Genomic DNA, 22877 nt, shown 5'->3' on the forward strand with positions numbered 1-22877 from the left:
GACAAGGGCTGGACACTGCTTCTGAATCGAGAACAGACCACTGTCATGTAGGGTCATCTTGGCCAATGATGATGATGACAGTGTGTTTGTCTGTCTGGTAACTGTTTTCTCCTCCCCAGTGCCGCCAGGAGAATCTCCCTCAAGTGGAGAGAGGGATGGCCGAGCAGAGAGAAGGGCGTCACACCGAGACCTGGGGCAGATCTCACAGGAACGTGAGTATTGGCTTCAACAACATGGTTGGATAGCTTGTTCCACACACCCACCTCCCTCTATGTAAAGAAGTGCCTCCTGCTCTCATTATTAAATGCTCTTCCCCAAGTATTAATTCTGTTAGACTAAGAATAAACCTGTACTGAGACACAAACTTGGTTGGGTTCTGCTGGTGAGACTAAAGCAGTCATCTTGTTGACAGGTCTTGACAGAGACGGATGTGACCCTGAAAGGCCAGAGAGGGTCGACCAATACTGAGACTCTGAGCAAAGATTCTTCCAGTGTAAGACAACCAATGTGTTCCGCTCAGGATGATGCAGATGATAGTGTAGATAATGAAGGTGGTTATGATGATGATGTTGATGGAAAAGTGTTGATGATGATGATGGTGGACATGATGATTGTCATGATGAAGAAGGATATGGCGGTGAAGATGGTGGAGATCATTTATTAGAAATGTGATGAAGATGATGATGACGAAAATAGTGGAGATTGTGATGGTGGAGGTGATGATGATGGTGATGAAGATCGTAGGGGTTGTGATGGTGGAAGTGATGATAATGGTAATGGAAAATAGTGGAGATTGTGATAGTGGAGGTGGTGATGATGGTGACACAGTCATGCCTGTGTGTGGCTGTGTTTGAAAGGGAAGGTGGGGTTGGATCAGGTCTGCTGTTGTCATTTGATAGGACTGTCAGAGGAAGAGGGAGCAGACTCCCTGTGTCTCACCCCAGGCAGCTGAGAGCTGCAATTCTGTGAGCCTGATATGTCTGTGACGTCTATCAAAAGTTTGGTTTCAGCTGCAATGATGATGACTGTGATTGCTGGGAGACCAGGGGTAGGGCCTGGTCCTCCTGGAGAAGACCCTCTCAGTTTTCTCTCTGTCCTCCTCATGCCCTCTCTTTGCCCTTGTCCCCTCAGGCCAGCCAGCCAATCACCAGGCAGGAGACCAAGACCCAGCTGTGGAACTGCCCTAAGGGCCCGGAGAGGGATCTACAGAAGGACAGGGCATGGATCTCCACCTTGGCAGCCCCCATACCCCATTGCTCGCCCCCTCACCCACCCCCTCACCCACCCCCTGGTACACCCGCTCACCCGGGCCTGACCCCAGCGGCCCTGTGGCAGCTCAGGGAGGGCCTCCAGGTCAAGCTGGAGGGGCTGCTCCAGGAGGAGGAGAGCTGGGTGCGGACCTGGGATCAGAACATGATATCATCTATTCAGCTGGACTGCCTGGCGCTGTACAATGAAGTCCTTCCTGAGTTTGGATCAGAGGCTGCGTATGCGGGATTGGTAAATCCCTTAAACCACTCCCCCTTGCTTGAATCACACTGAGGTACACAGGGGCTGGGGTGACTCACCTCTCCAAGACACCTGTGTCATCCCACTCCCATTTCACCTCAACATGGTTCCGAGAAAATCTCCCGTCCCCAAGGGGAGAGAGACAGGAGCTGGACTGGGTCTCCAGCCCTCTGTTTATTCAAGATTATTCCCTCAGGAGGTGGGTGGGGTGGAAGACACACTGTCTACAGATCACAACTAGGGGCAGCTTAGAGCAGGAGGTGAGACTCTTGATCATAGATAAGGATAACAGTGAGACAACTCCCCCTCTCTTGACTCACTGCCTACTGATGATGTTATGAAGTGACACTCCAGCTCTTCCTCTTGGTGGTGTCTCAGTCAGGCAATTTGGAAAATCGTTAAGGGATGATGATGATGATTCACCTTTCTTGTTCTCCCTGCATGGTACAGGAGAGGGAGCCAAGATTCAGGGTCGTAATGATTAGGAATTACACAAAAACCTCAAATTAAAACACTGAAGACAACAGGCAAGACAATGGAAGCTCTGATAATGAAGGATTAGTTTGACTGCAGCAGACCTGGTCAGGACATCTTGAATGATTCTCTCTCCCTGTTTTCCCAGGATTTTCCCTTCCAGGGCACAGGAATCATGAAGCAGGACAACTACGAGGAGGCAAAAGAGGCGCTGAAATCCTACTTCGAAAACACAATGGTCAGGTGTGACTTCTCCGAGGTGGACAAGTGCTTCTGCCAGGCTGCAGCCGAGCTCGACCTCATCCTGCAGAAGTACCTGGGAGACGCTGTGGCCTAGGTCTGTGAATAGCAGGTTTATTTTCATAAAAGACATTTCTCATCCCCTTGTACTGTTGGTGTCTATTTCATGTAAAGGAGTCGACTTGAAAATAAAATGTTTAATTGACTTACAGAGATTCTTCATGAAGACGTGCGTCGGCTATATACTGCACAGCTTAAGGAACATGAAGACAAATCCGTTTGCTAATTGTCACCCAAAATGTCACAAATTAACCACCAAGCTGGTTTACGTGTCCAACCACCTCTTCCTACTTTGCAGTGAACACAATTCTTTCAGTTTCCTCTCTTGTATTTTCCTTACTGTTTTACTGTCCCCTTCACCCATGTGGAGATGGATCCACAGACGAAAACCTGTGTTTCACCGTTTGTTTATGCAGTGTCAGTCTTTGGACTTGCAAAGCTCCAGTAGCACAATCAGTCAGTGTGCGGTACTTATATAGCTGTGCACGTTTTGCCATTCTACTGATATTAAATGAATAAGTCACTTGGCTATACCAACTGCATTAAACCTAAAAAAACAAGGGATGTCTGAGCAAATGCCCATAGATATCACTTGTTTTATAATACAACAGAAGAAAAGGTCAGAATACTGATTGTAATAAGCATTATTGAAAGGATTTAGCATTTAAAAAACAAATTATTATGATCCATTCACATCGATTGAGGGTCCCAGTTAGGAAAACCGAGTCACTCCTCTGGTGTCGAGATGGCATACAACTTACTCTGATTGCTTGTTTAGCAAATCAGAATTTTGACCTGATAAAATAGCATCCTTCATTCCATTCATAAAAGACTGTATGAAGTGCTGGCTGTATTCCCACATTACATACCTAATTAATGGCCTAATCGAGAACACTGAACTAGTTTAGAAGAACCCCTATATAAACAAACAGCACTAAAAATAGGGCAAATCATTCCCCTACAAAAGTGTAAACCCAAAATATTAAATTAAAAATACGATATAAGACATCGTAATTATTTCAGGATAAAGTGGGCTATGCTTGTTTGGTTTCAAAAGAATGGGCAAAACATGAGTAGTTTAGAATTCTAATGATCAAAGCTGTATGTATTACTCAAAAGAAGTTATGATATTTCCCAAATACTGGACATTTTATCCTGTTTCTCCTGATCAAAGCAATACAAAATTCTTGGATGAGACATATGCAAATCAAAGATTTTAATTGGCCAACCAGAACCCTGTCAGACAAGGCATTAGAATGTCTTTGTCTGAAGCTAATAAATAGGGCAAGCCAAGAACCACTATCTGGAAGTTAGGCCCATTAGGACCAGAAGTTATGCCCTGATGTCTGGAAAGTTAGGCTGAAGATGACGGAACGTCAAGACCCATTGAAGCCAGCATACCAAGGAGAAGAAGTAGCAAAGAGCTCAACTGGACTAGGGAAGCAAAGTCCAATATGCTGCTCCATCCTCTCCAGCCAGCAGCACATCTACTTGCGCTCCACAGCAACACTGAATCAGCTCCTGAGTCACAGCACCACTCGCCTAACAAATCTTCACGAATCAGGTGGAGATTTCCCCATTATTCAGAATATAAGCAATAGGAACTTCTCTCATTTGCACACCTCTTAAAGGAATAGGTTGCATTCACCCTGGGTTCAATACTTGATAGCGTAAAATAGTTATCTTAATGAAAATGTTATTATAAATTTATGCCTTCATATATGTGGGACAAGCACTCTACTACTGAGCTACACCCCAACACAACAGTGTGACTGCAGAACTGATTTAGGAACATCCAGAAGCCCTCTGTACACAAGCAATCCACCACGAATGAAGAATGCCCGCAGTTTCCCGCTTTGGCGTTTCCTTTACTACAGAGTAAATTAATGGAAATGAAGACATAAGCAGGATCGTATTGATCGCGTTAAAGCTTCCAGTCACTCTGCTTGAATGAATCACTTATTTTTATATCCTGTTAGAACGTGGACAAATAACTATGGTGGAGCTGTGTAAGCAAACATTGAAGTTATTCCTATACCAGCCAATCTGAATAAAGGAGCAGACTCTTAAACTTTAAGAGACAAAAATAACACCTTATCATAGCCAATATTAATTAAAATGATATCACAGCAAAAAATTTAGTGGAGCTTTGAGTGAATCAAATTATTTTCCATTGGGTGTCTTAGTCTACATAACTTTTAAGGTGAGAGAGAGGATTGTGAAAATGTGGTTGGTGTTCTTGGAAGGGTGTTGTTAGTATAGTGGTGAGCAAAGATGTTTCTCAAGCAGGTTTGTTTCCCAGCCAACATGCCCATAAACGGTTTCAAATAGATCTATGAATCTCTGAACATACCTTTTAAAACTAGCATACTTGTTGACAGTGGCCCTTGCTCGCCAAATACCTTGACGCTGAGGAAGAGCACTACGGAAAAATACCCAACTCAACAGCGCATTGGTGGTTCTTGCTTTCAATGCAAGGAGCTGTATTTTTCTCACATCAATCATTATTATCCAGAACAATCGGTCGCAATTGTGATTATGTCCATTGTCTTCAGCAGTGTCGATACAAGATCCTCTGAATGAAGTAGATCACTAAAGAACTGCAAAACTGAATTCTGGAGAATCGTATTAGGAGTGATGTCTGCATTCAAGCAATCCCGTACTGATGCTGAAGTCTTTGAATATCAGCTCTCTACAGATGCAGCCATTCAAAACAAGCAGGCGATACTGCATTATTTTGCGGTGCACTTGACGCAGCCTACTGCGAGTTACCGTAAATTCTCGCATAGTACCTCATAATACCACGTGGTACTGCAAGTAAAATAATAGTATCCGGAATTTCCGCAAGGTGGAGCTAATAAAGTTCAACCTCTCATGTTTGAGCTATCGCCATCAAAGTCTTTAACGAAGATATTACTAATAGTATTAATAATGAATGACCTTGGACAAGCTGTAAACTCAAAGTATCGCCCTGGTCCACATTCTTTTTTTTCATTGACCGTCTTTGTAAAAGTAACACCACAGCATTTCGCAATCACGCATTTGTTTCCAATCAGGCAAAGTACAGTAATTTTTGAGAATCTCCGATTCACCATGCCTTTCACATGCTCATAAAAGAGATTGATTTAGGAACATAAACATATTACTGTATGCAAACCATACTGTATACAGTATGTATATGTATATTTAATGTTTTTACTGTGCCCGTTTAAGTAATGAATATTTATATGGAATTTTACCACTGAAGGGAAATCTTAGTAGCTGAGCATAAAAAGAATAGGGAGCATACTGTAACGCGTGTGAAGGCCATAAACTATATTAATTTTGGAACATAAACATACAGTATATGGCTGGTCTCTGTACTTTAAAGAAAAAATACACACCAGCATTCCATTTCTCCCTAAACATTTTAAGCATCGAAGTCTTTAACTAACGCCATACCGGAGTCAATAAGCATACTTTTAGAATTTGATTAAAAGGGAATATAATATGGAATCCCGTATCTAAAGAAATTAATAACGATATAATTATATTCATGTACCACAACACAAGAATAGTACACGCTGTATAATGTCTGTTGATACTGTTTCTGTAGGGCTTTTTCAACACACATCAACCGACCTTGCCAGTGGGGCTGTCGTCTAGGTTCCTGACTTATACATCACATGTTGGGTGTTCAAATCCAGCCAGAGCTGTGACTTTTCTTTTTTAAACAAACATTTCTTTGAAAAATTAAAATTTTAGTGTTAGTGTTAGGGTTACTGTCAAACTTTAAATCAACAATTGATTTAAGGACGATCTGTCAAAGTGCAATGAAATACAATATTGTTGTTGTTGTTATTGTTGTTTTTATCCTGTAAAGCATTTTGAGGAGCCACCTTTAAAGGCACTATATAAAAGCACTGATTCTTATGGAATGTGTTTTCTTTCTTCTTTTTTTCAGCATGGAATAAACCTATTACTTGATTCTTATGGATGCCCGGTTCTGCCAGGGATTAAAAAAAAAACCCATGGAATCGCGTATCTAAGGAAATAGCAGTATAACCTTATTCATGCACAAACAGTAGCATGTTACATTATTAATTTGGGTGTCTCCTCTTGCCAGAAAGCTCTAAATTGCATTTTGAGTGTGGTTTTTGACTTTTTAAAATTACAACCCATAAATAAAGCTGATACTGTTTAGACTTTTAACTATTTTAAACTATTACAGCAGCACAATGCAACCTAAATCGCTATCTTTGTCTTCTGCGTAATAATGTTCACCTCTCTGTCCAGCAAATTAACAATAGTAATAATAATTAACTTTATTGTATATATTGCCTTTAAAGGTGGCTCCTCAAAGCGCTTTACAGGATAAAAACAATAACAATACTGTTAGGCTGGGCAAACGATTTTTTTTAAAGAAATAAAAAATGAGATATAATGATGTGTTCCGGCTTAGACATTAACGAAGAGCATAACGTGGGTCATAAAGGTCATAAACGATATTAATTTTGGAACATCAACATATTATGTAAACTGTATGTTGCTGTTATTAGTATTTTAAAGAAAAAATACTGTGTTCTGTAAAATGTTTCAGGCGTTCATGTGAAGGACAACAGAGCTTTCACTGGCCGATTATCAAACTTTATTGATAAAACAAAAACAAAAACTATCCCACCAAACCAGAAAAAGAAAAAAAGAATCAAGAATAACGGACACAGCGTGAGCCTGCATTTTCTCCTCAACCCTCCACACCACACTTTTCCCTGGGTCAGAGATTAAATAAAACTTCACTCGCACCAAACAAATTACCACACACTGAACACTCAACATGTTAACCCAAATATGTCTCACGATACTTTTTTGGTACATTACTTTGCTAAAATGTATTTAAAAATAAAAACGATTACAAATGCCAGCAGAGAGAGAGACACACACACAGTTCTTCATTGTCAAAAAGTAATTGTTTTTTACTTTGTCAGCACCCAGACAAACGCAAATGCGTTATTAATGAAATGCTTTTATTCATTCTTAATCTAACTCACAAGTTGTCACAAGTTGTCATCTGTTGTTGAAGCTCTGTGAGACTAGACTCACACATGGCTAGACTTGACTATTTAACCATGAGATTATGTTTATGTTTATTAATCTTCCTTGTTATGCACTGAGAATGATAAGCACCCCACTGCGCCCGTGCGCCAGCAGAGAGAGACACACACACAGTTTTTCATTGTCAAAAATTAGTTGTTTTTTTTCTTTTGTACAATTTGTTTAACGGGAATGTTTTATTTCTGGACAGACTGTTAAACTAGAGGAAAAGAGCGCCTCTTCTTAGAAGCATTTCGTTGATCCGATCACAAATTATTTTCACACAAAGTAAGTGTTGAGAATCTCAAATTCACCATGCTACTAAAGGCAAGGCACTTTTGCCTCTGGACCCATCGAAATTTACCGATGTCGTCCACCCCCAGTAAATTTCAAAAGTCACACGATTTCGAAACACGAGTGCGGCGTAGCGGTCGGCTCTTGCTTTCCTGTCTATGCCGATGCACTGCAAGTACAACCCCCCTCCTTCTCTTGAGTGATGTGCAACAGTTGGATATCTGGGATAATTATTCGTCCAACTGGCGTCTGTGAATTCCGCTCTGTAAACGGTGCTTCCTGAGGGGAGATAGACGGCTGGGACAGCGTCAGCCAGGTCCTGGGCGGTGGTGAGCAGAGAGGTCGGAATGGAGTGTCCTGAGGCGGTGTGTGATCTGTGGGGGGCAGAGCTTCTGCCAGGCATTGCAACCTGCGCGTTGGGGGGAGGCACTCATCGGGAGACAGCTGCTCAAGTGTTTGACTGCCGGTACACACTGTCTCCGGCTTCTGCATCTTCAGGAGTGTCTCTAGCTTCCCAATCCTCCCCTGTACTGCGTCGTACTGCTCCCGCTGCTGCCGAAAAGTCTCCACACAGGTGCTGCTTCCACAGGTTGGCACCCTGGCCAGAAGCCGAGAGCAGAGTCCCACGGCCTGTGGCAAAATAACATAATTCATGTAAGAAATAAAGTCACACAGTAGTATTCATCAGTTGTGGAACAGACGTCAAAATAAACTTTTCTTTTTATCCATCTTACCGCTTTCTTTTTTACTGTCCTGGTGGTAGATTTTGAAGATCGTTTCGCTCGTGCTGTGTTTTCTTGAAGAACAGGCTACGAAGAAATATTTATAATTGAATGTATAATTCAAAACGGCAATACCTTGTAATATGCGCTATAATAGCGTATTTCAGATGAAGTCTGCTGTATTTGCTTACCCTTCGCTCTTTGCAAACTGGGGCGGCAGAAGCACCCCGTCTCTTCCCGTAAAAGGTCTTGGTCTGCATACTGTACTGTGGTCGCTGTAGTGCAGGCTCGCAGTTTTTTTTTTGTGATGGGAACTCACCTGATCCCTTGGTGTATTTATGCTATATTCTCATGTACGGCTAGAATGTGTCCATTGTCTTCCAATGAAAGGCAGGTTCCTTTTGCCGAAGTCGGGAGACATTAGAGGCTTGCCACACCCGGACTGTTAAACTAACGCATTAGCATGTCAAAGCTATCCCATTGATGAGCCTGGTGCAATAATTGCTTTGTTCCTTGATTTTTTGATCTGCATTAATTACAGAAATCAAGTTCCTGATCTATGCAGATGACCTGGTCCTGGTGTCTCCCACAGAACAGGGGCTGCGGAGGAACCTGGCACTACTGGAGCAGCACTGTCAGACCTGGGCACTGACAGTCAATCTGGACAAGAACAGAGTTATGGTTTTCCAGAAAAAAAGCCAGACCTCAGGGAAACAACAATAAAACATTAACATCTAACAACGGGTGCAGAGCCAAATTAGGCCAGTACCCACTATTGTTAAACATACAGAAAAGAATATTAAAGTATTGGCTTTAATATTAGCCGTACAGAACATTAAAGTGCCCCTTTCCATTCAGTGGGTGTCTGAGCAGCTGTGTCTTATCTTCTGACAGTCGCTGTTGTGAATGTCTGTACAGTGTATCTTATTTTTAGTACTATATTTTTATATTATATTCCCTATTAATCAAACTCTAAGAGTATGTATCGGCTTGCCCCCCCACCCCCCTCCCGCCCCTCTCTGTGTACAGTAGAGCCTCCTGTCCAGCCAGTACAGGAGGCTCTACTGTACACAGAGAGTGGCGGGAGGGGGGAACAAGCTGTCCAGCCATGTGGAATACTACAGAACCCTAAACAGACAATACACACTACCCGAATATTTGACCGAGATATCCAGACACAGCTGGATGAGCTCCACCAGCCAGAACAGGCAAATAAGATACACTCCACAGACATTCACAACAGCGACATATCATAAAACTTTTTCACATATTGTTAAATTATTACTTGTTTTTCAGGCAGTTAAAAAAACACTTGAATTACTTATCCAGTCTCTCGAAATAAAATTATTTTTCAAGCAATGTAACTAACATTGGGCAATATGTTTATTTTTTAATCTAACATTGACAGCCACATCTTAAATCTTGTCAGTCAGCTCTTTTTTCTCTATTTGTATTGTGGCGATTCAAACAACTTGGGATAACAAGTGGTCTCAAAGTCACCGAGCTCACAGAGCTTCAACAACAGATGACAACTTCCTTAGTCCTTCCTTAGTCTTCCTGAAATTGTCAGATTATGAGTGAATAAAAGCATGTTATTAAAAACCCGTTCGTGTTTGTTTGGGAGCTATATTATGTATTTTTCATATGTAAGATATAATGCTGTGTTCCTGCTTACACATCGCACGACTTTATAAGCTAGAAAAACAGGTTTCGATTTGTGTCTTTTTCACATTATCTGGCGAGCCTTGTTTTGTCAAAGAACCAGAGATCATCTCGCTTTCAAAAGACATACTTTGAAAAGACCGCAAATGTATTAGCAAGGGTTAATTGCACTATGGACCGCACAAAGAAATGTAAAATAGTCTTCTTTAGGTGTGAGGGCAGAAGTGGATTGCAGCAGGAATACACAGCAAATGAAAACAAAAAACAGGGCAGGTGAGACGAGTATCCAAACAGTGAGAGATCAGAAAAAGGAAACAATTGTTACGCCCGGGTTTTCAACGCAATTTTTTTAAACTTGCTAATGCATCAGACACATTTCCTGGCGTATTGTGTTTTAAATAAAATAGGAGTGTCTTTCCATGGTATTAGCTCATTGGTATGGTGTAAGTTTTATCTGTACCATACTGTATACAGGTACAGACTTCAAGCTGCACCACTGTATCGCTTTGGCAAGGAGACGGACTATGGCCAAAATCACGAAGACTCTCTCACACCAAATAATGAAGATGAAAGGAAACGGGAAGTCAACACGAGACATTGTACAGCATTTGGCTTTGATGGACATCTTTGTTTGTGAAAGCACAGTGAAACGACATTATAAAGGGGAGAGGAGGCAAAGAGAATCTAAACCGAGGACGATTCAAAGGTAAATAACTTTCTAAAAATGCTTTTCTTGCATGTAAATACAACTACGCACATTATTTTTATAACTAACTGTTGATCTCTTTTTTTTCAAGTCCTATGGTGCGAGCCATCGACAGACTGATGGATGAAAGTGATGAGCTATCGGCGATGCAAGTTCAAGGTCAAAGACGGCTATGGTCTGACCTCTGTGCGAGCGTGATTCCGACATCGATAAGAAGAGTGCGCAGAAAGCTTGGATGGAGATATAAAAAAAAACAACTCATGCCCCATGATAAGGGTAAAAAACAAAGAGGAAAGACTCAAATAAGTGCTCCAATGGATTGAACAGGGAGAGGGCATTTCATGATTTGCTGGCATTTCATTGCCAGCAGCCATATCACTCTGCAACTCCCAACTGGCAATGTGTTGAAGCTAAACAGGTGTGAGCCTGGTCAGTACCTGGATGGGAGACCTCCTGGGAAAAACTAAGGTTGCTGCTGGGAGAGGTGTTAGTGGGGCCAGCATGGGGCACTCACCCTGTGGTTTGTGTGGGTTCTAATGCCTCAGCATAGTGATGGGGAAACTATACTGTACACAGGTGCTGTCCTTCGGATGAGATAAAACTGAGTAAAACTGAGGTCCTGACTCTCTGTGGTCATTAAAAATCCCAGGGTGCTTCTCGAAAAGAGTAGGGGTGTAACCCTGGCATCCTGGCCAATTTTCCCATTGGCCCTTACCAATCATGGCCTCCTAATAATCCCCATCTATGAATTGGCTTCATTACTCTGCTCTCCTCCCCACTGATAGCTGGTGTGTGGTGAGTGTTCTGGCGCACTATGGCTGCCGTTGCATCATCCAGGTGGGGCTGCACATTGGTGGAAGGGAGTCCCTTTTAACTGTAAAGTGCTTTGAGTGGAGTGTCCAGAAAAGCGCTATATAAGTGTAAACAATTATTATTATGATGTACTTTTCACTGATGAAACAACAGTAGCTCTGGAACAGTTTTCAACCATGTCATTTTGTAAAAAGGGGAGATATGTGGACAAGCCAAAGCCCAAACATTCACTTAAGGTTCACGTCTAGGGGGGTATATCTAGAAGAGACCTGGGACCACTTCTTATTTTCGAAGGAATTATGGATCGTGAATTCTTCTAGGAAGTCGCGGTCAAACAGCATGCCGCCCCATACTGTATATCAGAGAGCACTTTGGATCAAGACACCGTCTCTTTCAAGACAACAATACAAAACACACAGCAGCAAAGGCGAGGCTTATAGCAGAAGGAGTGAACTGGGTGAAAACTCCAGCCGAATCCTCAGATTTAAATCCAATTGAGATGGTATGGCATTTGCTGAAAGACTATATTCAGAAAATTGCTAAACCTAGCACAAAGGGTGGAGTGGTGGCTCTGTGGCTAAGGATCTGCACCTGTGACTGAAAGGTTGTCAGTTCAAATCCTGCAGCCAGCAGAGGAATCCTACTCTGTTGGACCCCTGAGCAACACCCTTAGCCCTACCTGCTCCAGGGGCGCTGTACAATGGCAGACCCTGCACTCTGACCCCAAGCTTCTCTCCATGTCTGTGTCTCCATGGAGAAAAGCTTGGGTATGTGAAAAGATGAATTCCTAATGCAAGAAATTGTATAGGGCTAATAAAGAAACATTATTATTATTACAAAGCAAGAACTGATCAGTGAGATCTACAAGTTCTGGGAGGAAGAACTGATAGAACAAAATTGCAACAATTTTATTAACAGGCTGTTTCGTGTTCTTCCTAGGATTGTTGAGCGGGTGGGGGCATTCGGGAATGTGAGTTATGTGAGTCAGATTATGAATGAATAAAACCATTTTATTAAAAATTTTATAAGGGAGAGTGTCATAAAGAAGACTCCTTGCCCCCGTCTTGATTAAAATTTTATTTTATTTTTTCAAAATCTGGCAATGCCAGACAGAATTCACATTCGCTGTAGCCAAAGGGCCTTGCAGATCAGAAAATCAAGGAACGAAACAATTCTCGCGCCCGGCTCCTCAATGGAATCGCTTTAACCTGCTAATGCGTTGATGTAACAGACAAGATGTAAAAATGGTTAACATAAGTCAGTTCTGCCTGAAAATTAGACTTCTAAGCAACAGGGGTTTATGGCAGGAAAGGGGGTTAACTGATAAGGATTCCAGATGCAGCCAGGAACCCCCTGGGGGCATAATCTTAAACTGACCATTTGGCCAGGGCCTCTTAATTGGCCAAATACCATGACACCCCCCCTTACCATAACACCGAATGACGTCCAAAGCAGCAAGGAAGGACTATATAACCTAAAAGTTTGTACCGGCACATCGAACAATACTTCGGTTTTGTTGTTTCTTGCGGGAAACAAGACTTCGGCTTTATTGTTCCTTGCATGCAATAAACTCATCTGTTTTACTTCATCTCGGGATCCAGAACCTTATTCTTTCTGTTACAACAGCGTCAAACACATTTTCTGGCGTATAGTGTTTTAAAGAAGAAGGGAGTTTTTTAAAATATATTTTAGAAAAGTGTAATCTATACTAAAAAGCTGTATTTATTCAATACCACTTGATAGTTACATTAATAGAGATAAGAATTCAAGTTGATACTGTTTAGACTTTTAATTATTTTAGAAAGAGAGAGATTTCCATTTAAATTGCAACACGTGTTTAATTAAATGTCTTTATAGATTCACAATATGTAACGGAAATCGTAAATGTCTTCTGCATAATAATGTTCACCTCTCTGTCCAGCAAATTAACAATAGTAATAATAATTAACTTTATTGTATATAGCGTCTTTAAAGGTGGCTTCTCAAAGCGCTTTACAGGATAGAAACAACAATAACAACAACAACAATATTGTATTTCATTGCACTTTGACAGATCGTCTTTAAATCAATTGTTGATTTAAAGTTTGACAGTAAATGTTGATATTGTAACGCATACAGCCTCCATTGCTCTCCATCTGCTCTCATTGACAGCTGACACTCCTCCATACACTCAAGTGAAAAGTTAATAACGCCAATGTAAACGTCGTATTTACAATTTGTTGATAATAAAAATATTAAGTTCACTAAAGCTTTCTCAGTCAAGTCAGGGAGCTGTGTAAGCATGCATAGGCAGCTGTGTAAGCATGCATAGGCAGCAAAAGATCAGCTAAACTGGGAAGATGCGACACCGAAGATTATATTAATAACCTTTTAAATCTGAAGGGAGATCTAAAGGGATCCCCACACGATACAGGTTCCTGCTACTGGAGCGATTCAGAGGGAAAGACGGTGACTACTCATTGTTATTAAAAAATGACTTAGATTTGAACATGTTGTGATATTTAGAAATATAAAAAAGTCAATTAATTGTCCATAATATAATAAAAAAAATTGTGGCGCTAGCTGGATTTGAACAGCTAACCTCCCACTTATAAGTCAGGCATTTAAATCATCACACCACTCACATGACAAGTGGTGAGACAGCCCTACACATATCAATAGACACTGTATGTGTACAGTATATACTACTGTTTGTGTTACAGTACATGAATATAATTATATCATTATTATTTTTTTTAGATATGCAATTCCATGTTATATTCCCTATTAATCAAATTCTAAAAGTATGCTCGTTTACTCCGGTATCGAGCGTATTCGCAGAAAAGCTTAAAACTATCACTTTTCTCACAGAGTACTGTATACTGTATAAACGTCCAGTAACATGGTCAGAGGAAGCAAGGAGCACGTAAAAACGTTTCCAAAATAACCACATTTAAGACTTTGATGCTTAAAATTTTTAGGGAGAAATGGAACACTGGTGTGTATTTTTTCTTTAAAGTACCGAGACCAGCCATATACAATTTACATAATATGTTTATGTTCCTGAATTAATATCGTTTATGATCTTCAAATGCGTTATGCTCCTATTCTTTTTATGCTCAGCTACTAAAATTTCCCTTCAGTGGTAAAATTCCATAAAATATTCAATACTAAGCAGATTAAAATGTGCACAGTAAAGACATTAAATGATTAAATCTTTCCACGACCGACCAACGCACCACAAGTGCCCCTGTCGGTCATTTTGGCCAGCCAATCACGTACCGTGGTATGACGCATTATGACGTAGGGGAAATACCTGCAGCACGTGTTTGTACCACGCACTTTGAATGGCTGCATCTGTATTTCTGATTGAGCGCTGAGTGCAAAGGTTGAATAAGCTTTGGTCCTGCCAACGATTCGGTGTGAAAAAGCACAGCATTAAAGTTTCACAGACAAATGCAGCATGCCGACAAAACCAATTTTAAAAACAACTACGGCACACTACGATTCGCACTGACTCAAAAGTGATCACGACAGATGTTGTTCCCTGCATAACGCTGAAGGGACCAAAGAGCATTGCTGTTAGGAAGAAAAAATGAGGCTTTTTTCTGCCTTGATGTTAAGCTGACAAAGACTATCTTGAAACACCTAGTTCAGTCTCTTGATAGACTGTCAAGCAAAGCTTTTACCCATTGAACTCGCAATAGAAGGATTGTCTTAACCCACAAACACTTAGCAGCAGCGAAATTCAAACCTACCCCTGCAGAAATTGGAGCACAAACCCAGCACCTTAGACCACCCAGCCACACTCACAACATCTTACTTTTTCAGAGAACACCGGGTTCAGCTCTAGGTGTGTGACGTGTGGAAACGACTGCACCTTCGTTTTCCGAGATGTTTCCTATCACTTCTTTGTCAGCTAAGAATATAGTTCTTCTTTGGAGCAGGCTTCAGACCTTTTATTTTATTTATAAAGGAGGGCGCATTCAGAAACGTGTAATTCCTGTTTTAGAAATGCTTTGGGCGGTGTGTTTTATATAACGCACAAACAGTATTCTAATTGTATACTGTAGACCTGTGTAGCAATCGTACTGGATGTGACTGGGATTCTGAAATGTTTCTTGAAAAGGTATTTAGCGTTGCTTTAATCTATTATAAAAAAGTGACCCGAAACTTCCAACCTTCCAATCACTGATGTCGCTCTCCCTAAACCTGTACGTGATGTTTTGCTGATGTGCAATGTGCCTTTACTCCTGTATTAAAAATTACCTCTGTTGTCGGGCGGAGTTGAAGGAGAACTACACAGAAAAAGTATGTAACGATAAAATGTTTCTATACTTCAGAATGTCCCTTTAAATCTGTCGGTGTGGGGAGCGGGCAAGCACAGAGCTTTTACAGATACTCATGATGTTTCTCATGGAGTGTTACCTGCTGTAGCATCTCTCTCCATGCCTTTAGAAAGAAAAGAGTGGCTCCAGTGCAAGGTAAGGTCAGAACAGCTGGTCTGATTGTCTTAGAAAACAAGAAATTAAAATCAACAGGGAAATTAAACAATACAGAAATCAGTGCAGTATACAATAGGAAGCTATCAAACAAAATGCTCAGCAAAAATCGTAGTTGAGTAAATTGGTGTAAAAAAAAATATTTGTAAGCAAAGGAGAGCCCGCACTGCGTGTGAAACACATCAATCGTTCAGCATTTCTGAAATGTTTAATTGAATTGACAAAGAAATCCTCTCCTTAAACTTCAAAAAAGGATTATCTGTGGAGCCAGCAGGTGTAACACTGCAGTTGCCCGTTTCTCACAGGTGTTTGAAGTTGTGGATAACATTTAGCAGGTTTGGCGCCGTGGCTTAGCTGGTTAAGACGCCTCACTAAAAACCAGGAGACCCTGGGTGCGAATCCCAGCGGTATCTATTCATAGACAACAGGCCACTCATTGTCAATATTTATGGAGCTTAATTTAAAGACAACGGGAGAAGCATGAGTTACAGCTTTCTGTAACTGTTTTATATCACTATGTAGCGGTTGGCTCTGTGGCGCAATGGAGAGTGCTTTGGACTTCTAGGCCTTGATAGAATGAAGTCATTCAAAGGTTGTGGATTTGAATCCCACCGGGGTCATGTAACATTTTGATTCAACCTTTCGAAATCCTCTAAGAATTGGTTTTGATCAAGTCAAATAAAGGACTTCTTAAGAGTCCACAGTTGAAAATGAACCAGCAGCCACAAGAAACAAATTAGCACTGGATTGTGATCACATCCTTGCACTGGCTTCCTTTCAACTTCAAAATCCTCATGCTCACCTATAAGGCTCTCCATGGCTTGGCACCTCAGTACCTGTCTGGGTTATCGCCCTACTCCCCACCTCACAACCTTCGCTCTTCTAATTGTGTTTTTCTATCTGTCCCCCAGTCCATCTACACTCTATGGGTGACAGGGCCTTCTCCTGTTTTGCCCCAAAGTGTACACCTACACTCTCACACAGATTTACACTCACAGACACATTACACATTTATACACACAATCAGACACTCACACACTGACATGTATACACTCACACATGCTATCATCATTAATACTCACATAGACACAGACACTACACACTGACAGACATACCCACACATACACTTACAAATATAAAACTACACACTGACAGACACCACACACTCACAGACACACACCATACACACACATTCACAGGCAAGCATTCACAGAAACAAATAGACACTACGCATACTCGCAGACACACACTTATAGACACCAAACACTCAGAGACCCCACATGCTCACACACTAACAGCCCACACACGCCCAGACATGCACCTACACACGCACAGATACCACAAACACACTTATCTACAGATACACAATAACTAACACAAATATAAATACTACTAATACTACCACAGTAACACTATCACTAACACTGACACAAACTACTAATAATAACAGCAATGCTGTTACTAAAACTAACATTACTACTAGTGTTAATACTCTAACAGTAACACTATAATTAGAATTAATATTAACATGAATATGAACATTAAAACTAAAACAATCAGTAGTGCCACTGTCATTAATACTCACATGAACACTAGCATTAAAACTACCAGTTGTAATCTCACTAATATTAACATGAAGACACTGGTATTAGTATTAGTTGCTACCCGTGACGTCACACCGCTCTCTGTGACAAATGCGAGACACTTAGACGCGTGCAGTGATGGGGCACCTGTCGCCGTGGTTACCATTCTTATGATTTATAAACACTGGAAAAATGCATTTAAACTGCTACTTACATACATTTATTAACTTGAAATAGCATTTTCTAGCTCTAGGATACAGTTACCTAAATAATAATATGAATAATCATTGTTTAATTTCGGTTTGAACATTATTAACCCTAAACGCACTATGGTAATTGGTCGATACAGTCTTTATTAACTGTTTTCTAGATATTCAAACAGGATCAAGAAAAGAATCAGTACTCACCAATCGGTGAAGTTAATCGATTTTTCTACGGTTCTTCAGTTGAAATAATTGGTTGTCGATAGATAAGTGATCAATAACTCTTCTCCGTGCGCTCCGTGCGCCTCCCGCGCTCTTTCTCTCTCTGATCCCGGCGCTCCGGCTGGTGTCTGTGACATCACAGCGCTAATTCTGACAGAGCAGAGCGAGTCTCTGCTGCTTTTGTGTGTCTTTTTCATGAATGCCAGAGGTACTCGAAATGTTTAAAAAAGAAAAGCGTTTTTTTTGTTATGTAAAAAAGTGAGTGCTGATTTTTATTTTATACAGGAAACGCATGCATGTTGAAACACTATTTAAGTTCTATAAACAACTGAGCAAGGAAAACATGATATATGTAAAAATACAATTTGATCACATAATTTACTTCATTACTTCTGGTGGTTAAATGTTTTTTTTTCGGTTTGTTTTTTTCTCTTGTACCTGTTTCTGATCCTCTGGTTGAAGTTATATTTGTAAATTCTATACGTTTATTTATTTTCTTTTTTAAATAGCGCATCTCTGCTGGAGGAGACTCCTGTCCGGAGCCCGGAGGGCTTTTCATACAAATATAACATCTCCAAAAAAACTAAACCGGGCTGTGAAGAGAGGTGATTTATAACACTTGGAGAAGGAGAGAGACAAACGGAGGAATGAAATTCATTAAACAGAAAAAAAATAGTTTACTTCACAGATTAATGTGTTACAAAGCATACCCGTGTGGAGCAGTAGAGAATGAGCACGAGTCCCTGAAATAAGCGCTTTTAAGGGTTTTACACGAATCATCAGAGTATACATGTAGAAGCCAGGAGGATTAGACTCATGTACTCATGTACTCATTAAAATGTGTATCCTGGTTTTATTTTCACCCAGCTCTCAGCTCTATAGGTAGTCTGATGATTTAAATTAACTGTATAACTGTTACAAGACTTCATCTAATTGTACATTTATAAGACTGTGAGACACTTGTGAGAGCAGCTGAATCCCAGGGCTGGTGTAGAATCACCAGAGCACTGCTCAGAGCTACAGACTGGTCAACTGGTCACTATTGTAGTTACGACCATCGGCCTTTGGCTACTAATAATCAATATACTGATCAGAGTGTCAATACTGGTGTTTATTACATAAATACAAAGATAATTCCACACTCACTTGTGTTATAAAACACTTAAAAAACATGTTTGGAGGCTGATATACAGTAAAGAAAGTAATACTGAAGGGCTGGAAGTCCTGGAAAGGGTTAATAGAAACTTCTTGCTTCTGCCCTGGAACAGAGCCCACAGCTGCCAGATCAGTGAGCCCTGAGCCCAGTTCACAGAGAGGAGAACCAGGAGCTCTTTTATGTCTCTAAGAGGGCTGGGAGAAAGGAGAAAAGGGGGAGATGTGACCTGAGTCCAGGCTGTTCTGTCTGATATTGTTCATGTAGCAGCACTGATTGCCTGAATATGTTCTGGTTCTGGATTGTGAGGATAGAGAGCAGTACGGAGTTGAGCTTCTGTCTGAGTGTGAGTCTGAGCTGTGAATCTGACTGAAAAGAGAATAATGATTTTTTATTCTGTCTCTGAGAATTTTTCTTCTTTGCCAAGTGGTGTTACATCCCCTTCAGATACTCTGCACAGACTGCCAGAAAGAAGAGGAGAGAGAGATGGGCAGATAAAAGCACACACAGCGAGAGAGACATACGTCTTGATTTACTTTGAAGCAAGTGTTCATTTCTTTTATGGAACAAGTTGTTTCTGAACTTCAAGAAATTCATACAACTTCTGAAAGATAAAATACAAATCTTGCTTCTCAGGACAGAAGAAATGCTTCCAAAAAATGCCAGTGATTTTTTCTCCTTTTAACGAAAAGTGGAGAAAAACAACAGCAGTGCATCTCCGTCGGCTTGATTTAGCTTAATACAAGTATTCACTTCCTTTTCTGTAGATTACAGCCTGCGAAAGATTAAATGAAGTTCTTGGTTACTCTTGGTCAGTGCAGAAGAAATACTGCCAGCTGGCAGGAAAATGACAGTATTTTATTTTCTTTAACTACAAACATGTGAGTTGTGAAAAGCAATGGGAATGTGTCCCTGTGCAACTGTTAAATAAAGGGCTGGTGGGTCAAACGCACTCAGGGACGCGCTTCAAATTGTGATGATGTAAACAAAATCTCCACTAAAAATTGAAGGGATTTCTTCGCAAACCCTCTTGAATGTTGCAGGAAATCCTCGTGTTTTACTCGTGTGGAACTACAACAAGTAAACAATTAAGTACCTAAGTCAATGTCCAAGAAAACCATCTTCACGTGTGGAATTTTTCTTTAACTGGCTGTTGGGAGAATTCATTTCTACACCCGTTGTATCCTTAGCAAAAATATTTTAAAATTAGAACACAGATTTGTTGGAGAACTTGACAATCCTTGACAATCATTAAATGAGCATTATACAAATGTGTGTTGATATTTTTAATATGTACCTTAATTGTAATATATATATACATAATTGCTTTGATATGGATGTTCATTTGAAGGAATTGAGGAAACTATGAAAGATCGCAGAACAACCAAAGATACATTTGGGCATCTGCTATTGGTAAAGATGAAAGAGTACTGTAAGTGTGAAGCTTGCAGACACACGAGAGAAAAAATCAGTTTTAATGCACTTCATTAAACTGATGGTGTGCTTATCAATCGTGCATAAAATGTACATAGCAGAAGACGGTTTCGATCCATTGACCTCTGGGTTATGGGCCCAGCACGCTTCCGCTGCGCCACTCTGCTGACAGTGGCTGCTGAGTGATTCAACAAAACTGCTCTATCTTTGATTTCTAAAAGTGCGTCCGAGATGAAAAGTCTCAACGGTAAACTCAGACGTCACTTTGAGCACTTGGTCTTTCAAAGTACAAATCATCACACACTGCTCTACATGGGCGTGTCTTCAATATCGTTGAGAACCAAACCTTCTGCTTTCCAAGGCAACTGATTCTTTCGTCGTTAATTCCCAAATCTTCACTGAGAATCAGTGAAACGAAAATCAAACACATGTACATACTGTACTCGTGTCGTAGCGTAAACGAAAAATGATGGAAGCATTTGAGAAATAACAGGAGTAGTCTGAACAGCTCCAGCCTATCAACTGCTTTACAAAGTGATCGCTACCTCCACACCCAGTTTATAACACTGAAAATGATTCAGCAAGCACAGCAAAGTTCTAAAACCAGCGAATGCATCTGCATACATAAGATGTCAATTTTTCAAAAGTAAAATCTTCAGCTTTGAAAGATTGTCATTCATACAGTCTATACTCATTTTTCTCTTTTTTACATTTTCGAGAAACAAACTGTCTTGTAATTAAGGCTGCATTAGAAAATGTGTATCTTGGTTTGCTAAATTAAAATCGGCACATCCCAGTGGGCAAAAGATGTAGAATATACAGTACGACTATTAAACGCATACCAGACGTGTAAATGTGCTCCGTAACTGGTCTAGAATGAAATTCTAATATACGTGTATCGTTATACGTCAATTAGACATCTATGATTATATGTTTATTATACATAAATGGTTGGAGTTCTATTACACGGATACATTTAGACGACTATTGTAAATATATAAAGGTCTATTATACATCAAAGAAAGAATTTTATAGGTGTAGAAACAAGTAAATAAAGCCAATGATTTGTTTTAGAAATTTATTCTTAAAATATACAATTATTCACACCTGAAAAATATATAGTTCAAATTATACATTATATACAATATTGTAATCAACAAATGTCTAATCATCATGAAAAACACAACTAGTAAACTTCAGTTACAAATTCTAGTAACATGGCAATATATATATATAGTAATGACAAACACAAACTAATTACATGAACACGCTACTATTTAACTCAAAACCACATTTCGATTCAAATATAAATTTTAAAATTTACAACTTCTGTATTTTCACGAAAATATTATTAATGTAGGACAAACGCTACTTTCTAATAAAGACAGAAACTGTTTTGTGTCTCATGGTGATCCTTCTCTCGATACTAATGAAATGTTTAATATGATCCCTCGAGAAAAAAAAGGAGTCAATTTCTGCCTGGAATGATTGATGCCCCATCAAACATTTTGTAATATCCCTGGAAGTTTATACAGTAGAATCCTGGTTCGTAGCTTAAATTCAAGGTAAACAAGACTAAGGAAACGAGTTGGAAACTTGATGTCGAAGTGGGATTTAAATCACCCGGAACATTTCACTACATTGGGCAGTATGTGCAAGAGAGCAATGTCTGATGTCCTTCGATAGCTCAGTTGGTAGAATGGAGGAGTGTAGACTCAACGGGGAATCCTTAGGTTGCTGGTTTGATTCTGGCTTGAAGAAAGGTGCTTTTTGTGTACTTTAATCAAAGAGTTAAAAGAGGGAATCTGTTTCATTCAGACATTGATCAAAAGCTCAATAAACGACGAAGCAGAGGCTCCTGTTCCGAATTCAGCCCACGTCTGATTGTCTTGTTTTGGCCAAGATCTGATCTTTGTATTAAGGGACTACACTGTCTGCTTTGTAATTCAAAAATACATACAAATGTCAAGTTTTTTTGTAGATATAAAGGTGTTCTCTGTTTTCAAAGGATAATTGGCATAATGATTTGGTATTGATTTTGTATCGTTGTATTATAAAGTTTGTGCTTTCTGTGTTTTTATCGTATTGTGAACTTATTTTTTAAACAAATGCTTACAAAGGCAAGCACGGCACACATCTGTTTATACTAGCGGTGAATTGTACATTTTTATTAAGTAAAAGCTACTGTGCACTTCTGGGAGTATAACAGGTTCGATATAAAGTGGCAAAAATATAAAAGGGGAAAATACCC

The 22877-nt window shown here is 40.1% G+C and overlaps 2 protein-coding genes across 2 annotated transcripts in view; one reads left to right on the forward strand and one right to left on the reverse strand.

Moving 5' to 3' along the window:
• Positions 1 to 22877, reverse strand: part of LOC148666183 (antigen WC1.1-like) — a 648305-nt gene that overhangs the window by 25044 nt on the left and 600384 nt on the right. The gene's annotated exons all lie outside the window — the stretch shown is intronic.
• Positions 141 to 2428, forward strand: LOC148666184 (uncharacterized). The gene is made up of 4 exons (XM_088631736.1): positions 141 to 212; positions 413 to 493; positions 1132 to 1500; positions 2132 to 2428. The coding sequence occupies exons 1-4, from the start codon at positions 156 to 158 to the stop codon at positions 2318 to 2320; spliced, it is 696 nt and encodes a 231-aa protein (XP_088487862.1). The 5' UTR covers positions 141 to 155; the 3' UTR covers positions 2321 to 2428.

Source organism: Lepisosteus platostomus, chromosome 5 (assembly GCF_059453375.1).
Source record: "Lepisosteus platostomus isolate fLepPlt1 chromosome 5, fLepPlt1.hap1, whole genome shotgun sequence".
NCBI lineage: Eukaryota > Metazoa > Chordata > Actinopteri > Semionotiformes > Lepisosteidae > Lepisosteus > Lepisosteus platostomus.

Coding starts and splice junctions, on each gene's coding strand:
- LOC148666184 (XM_088631736.1), top strand. CDS start 156: ATGGCCGAGCAGAGAGAAGGGCGTCACACCGAGACCTGGGGCAGATCT. Junction 213..412: donor GGGGCAGATCTCACAGGAAC/GTGAGTATTGGC, acceptor TCTTGTTGACAG/GTCTTGACAGAGACGGATGT. Junction 1,501..2,131: donor AGGCTGCGTATGCGGGATTG/GTAAATCCCTTA, acceptor CTGTTTTCCCAG/GATTTTCCCTTCCAGGGCAC.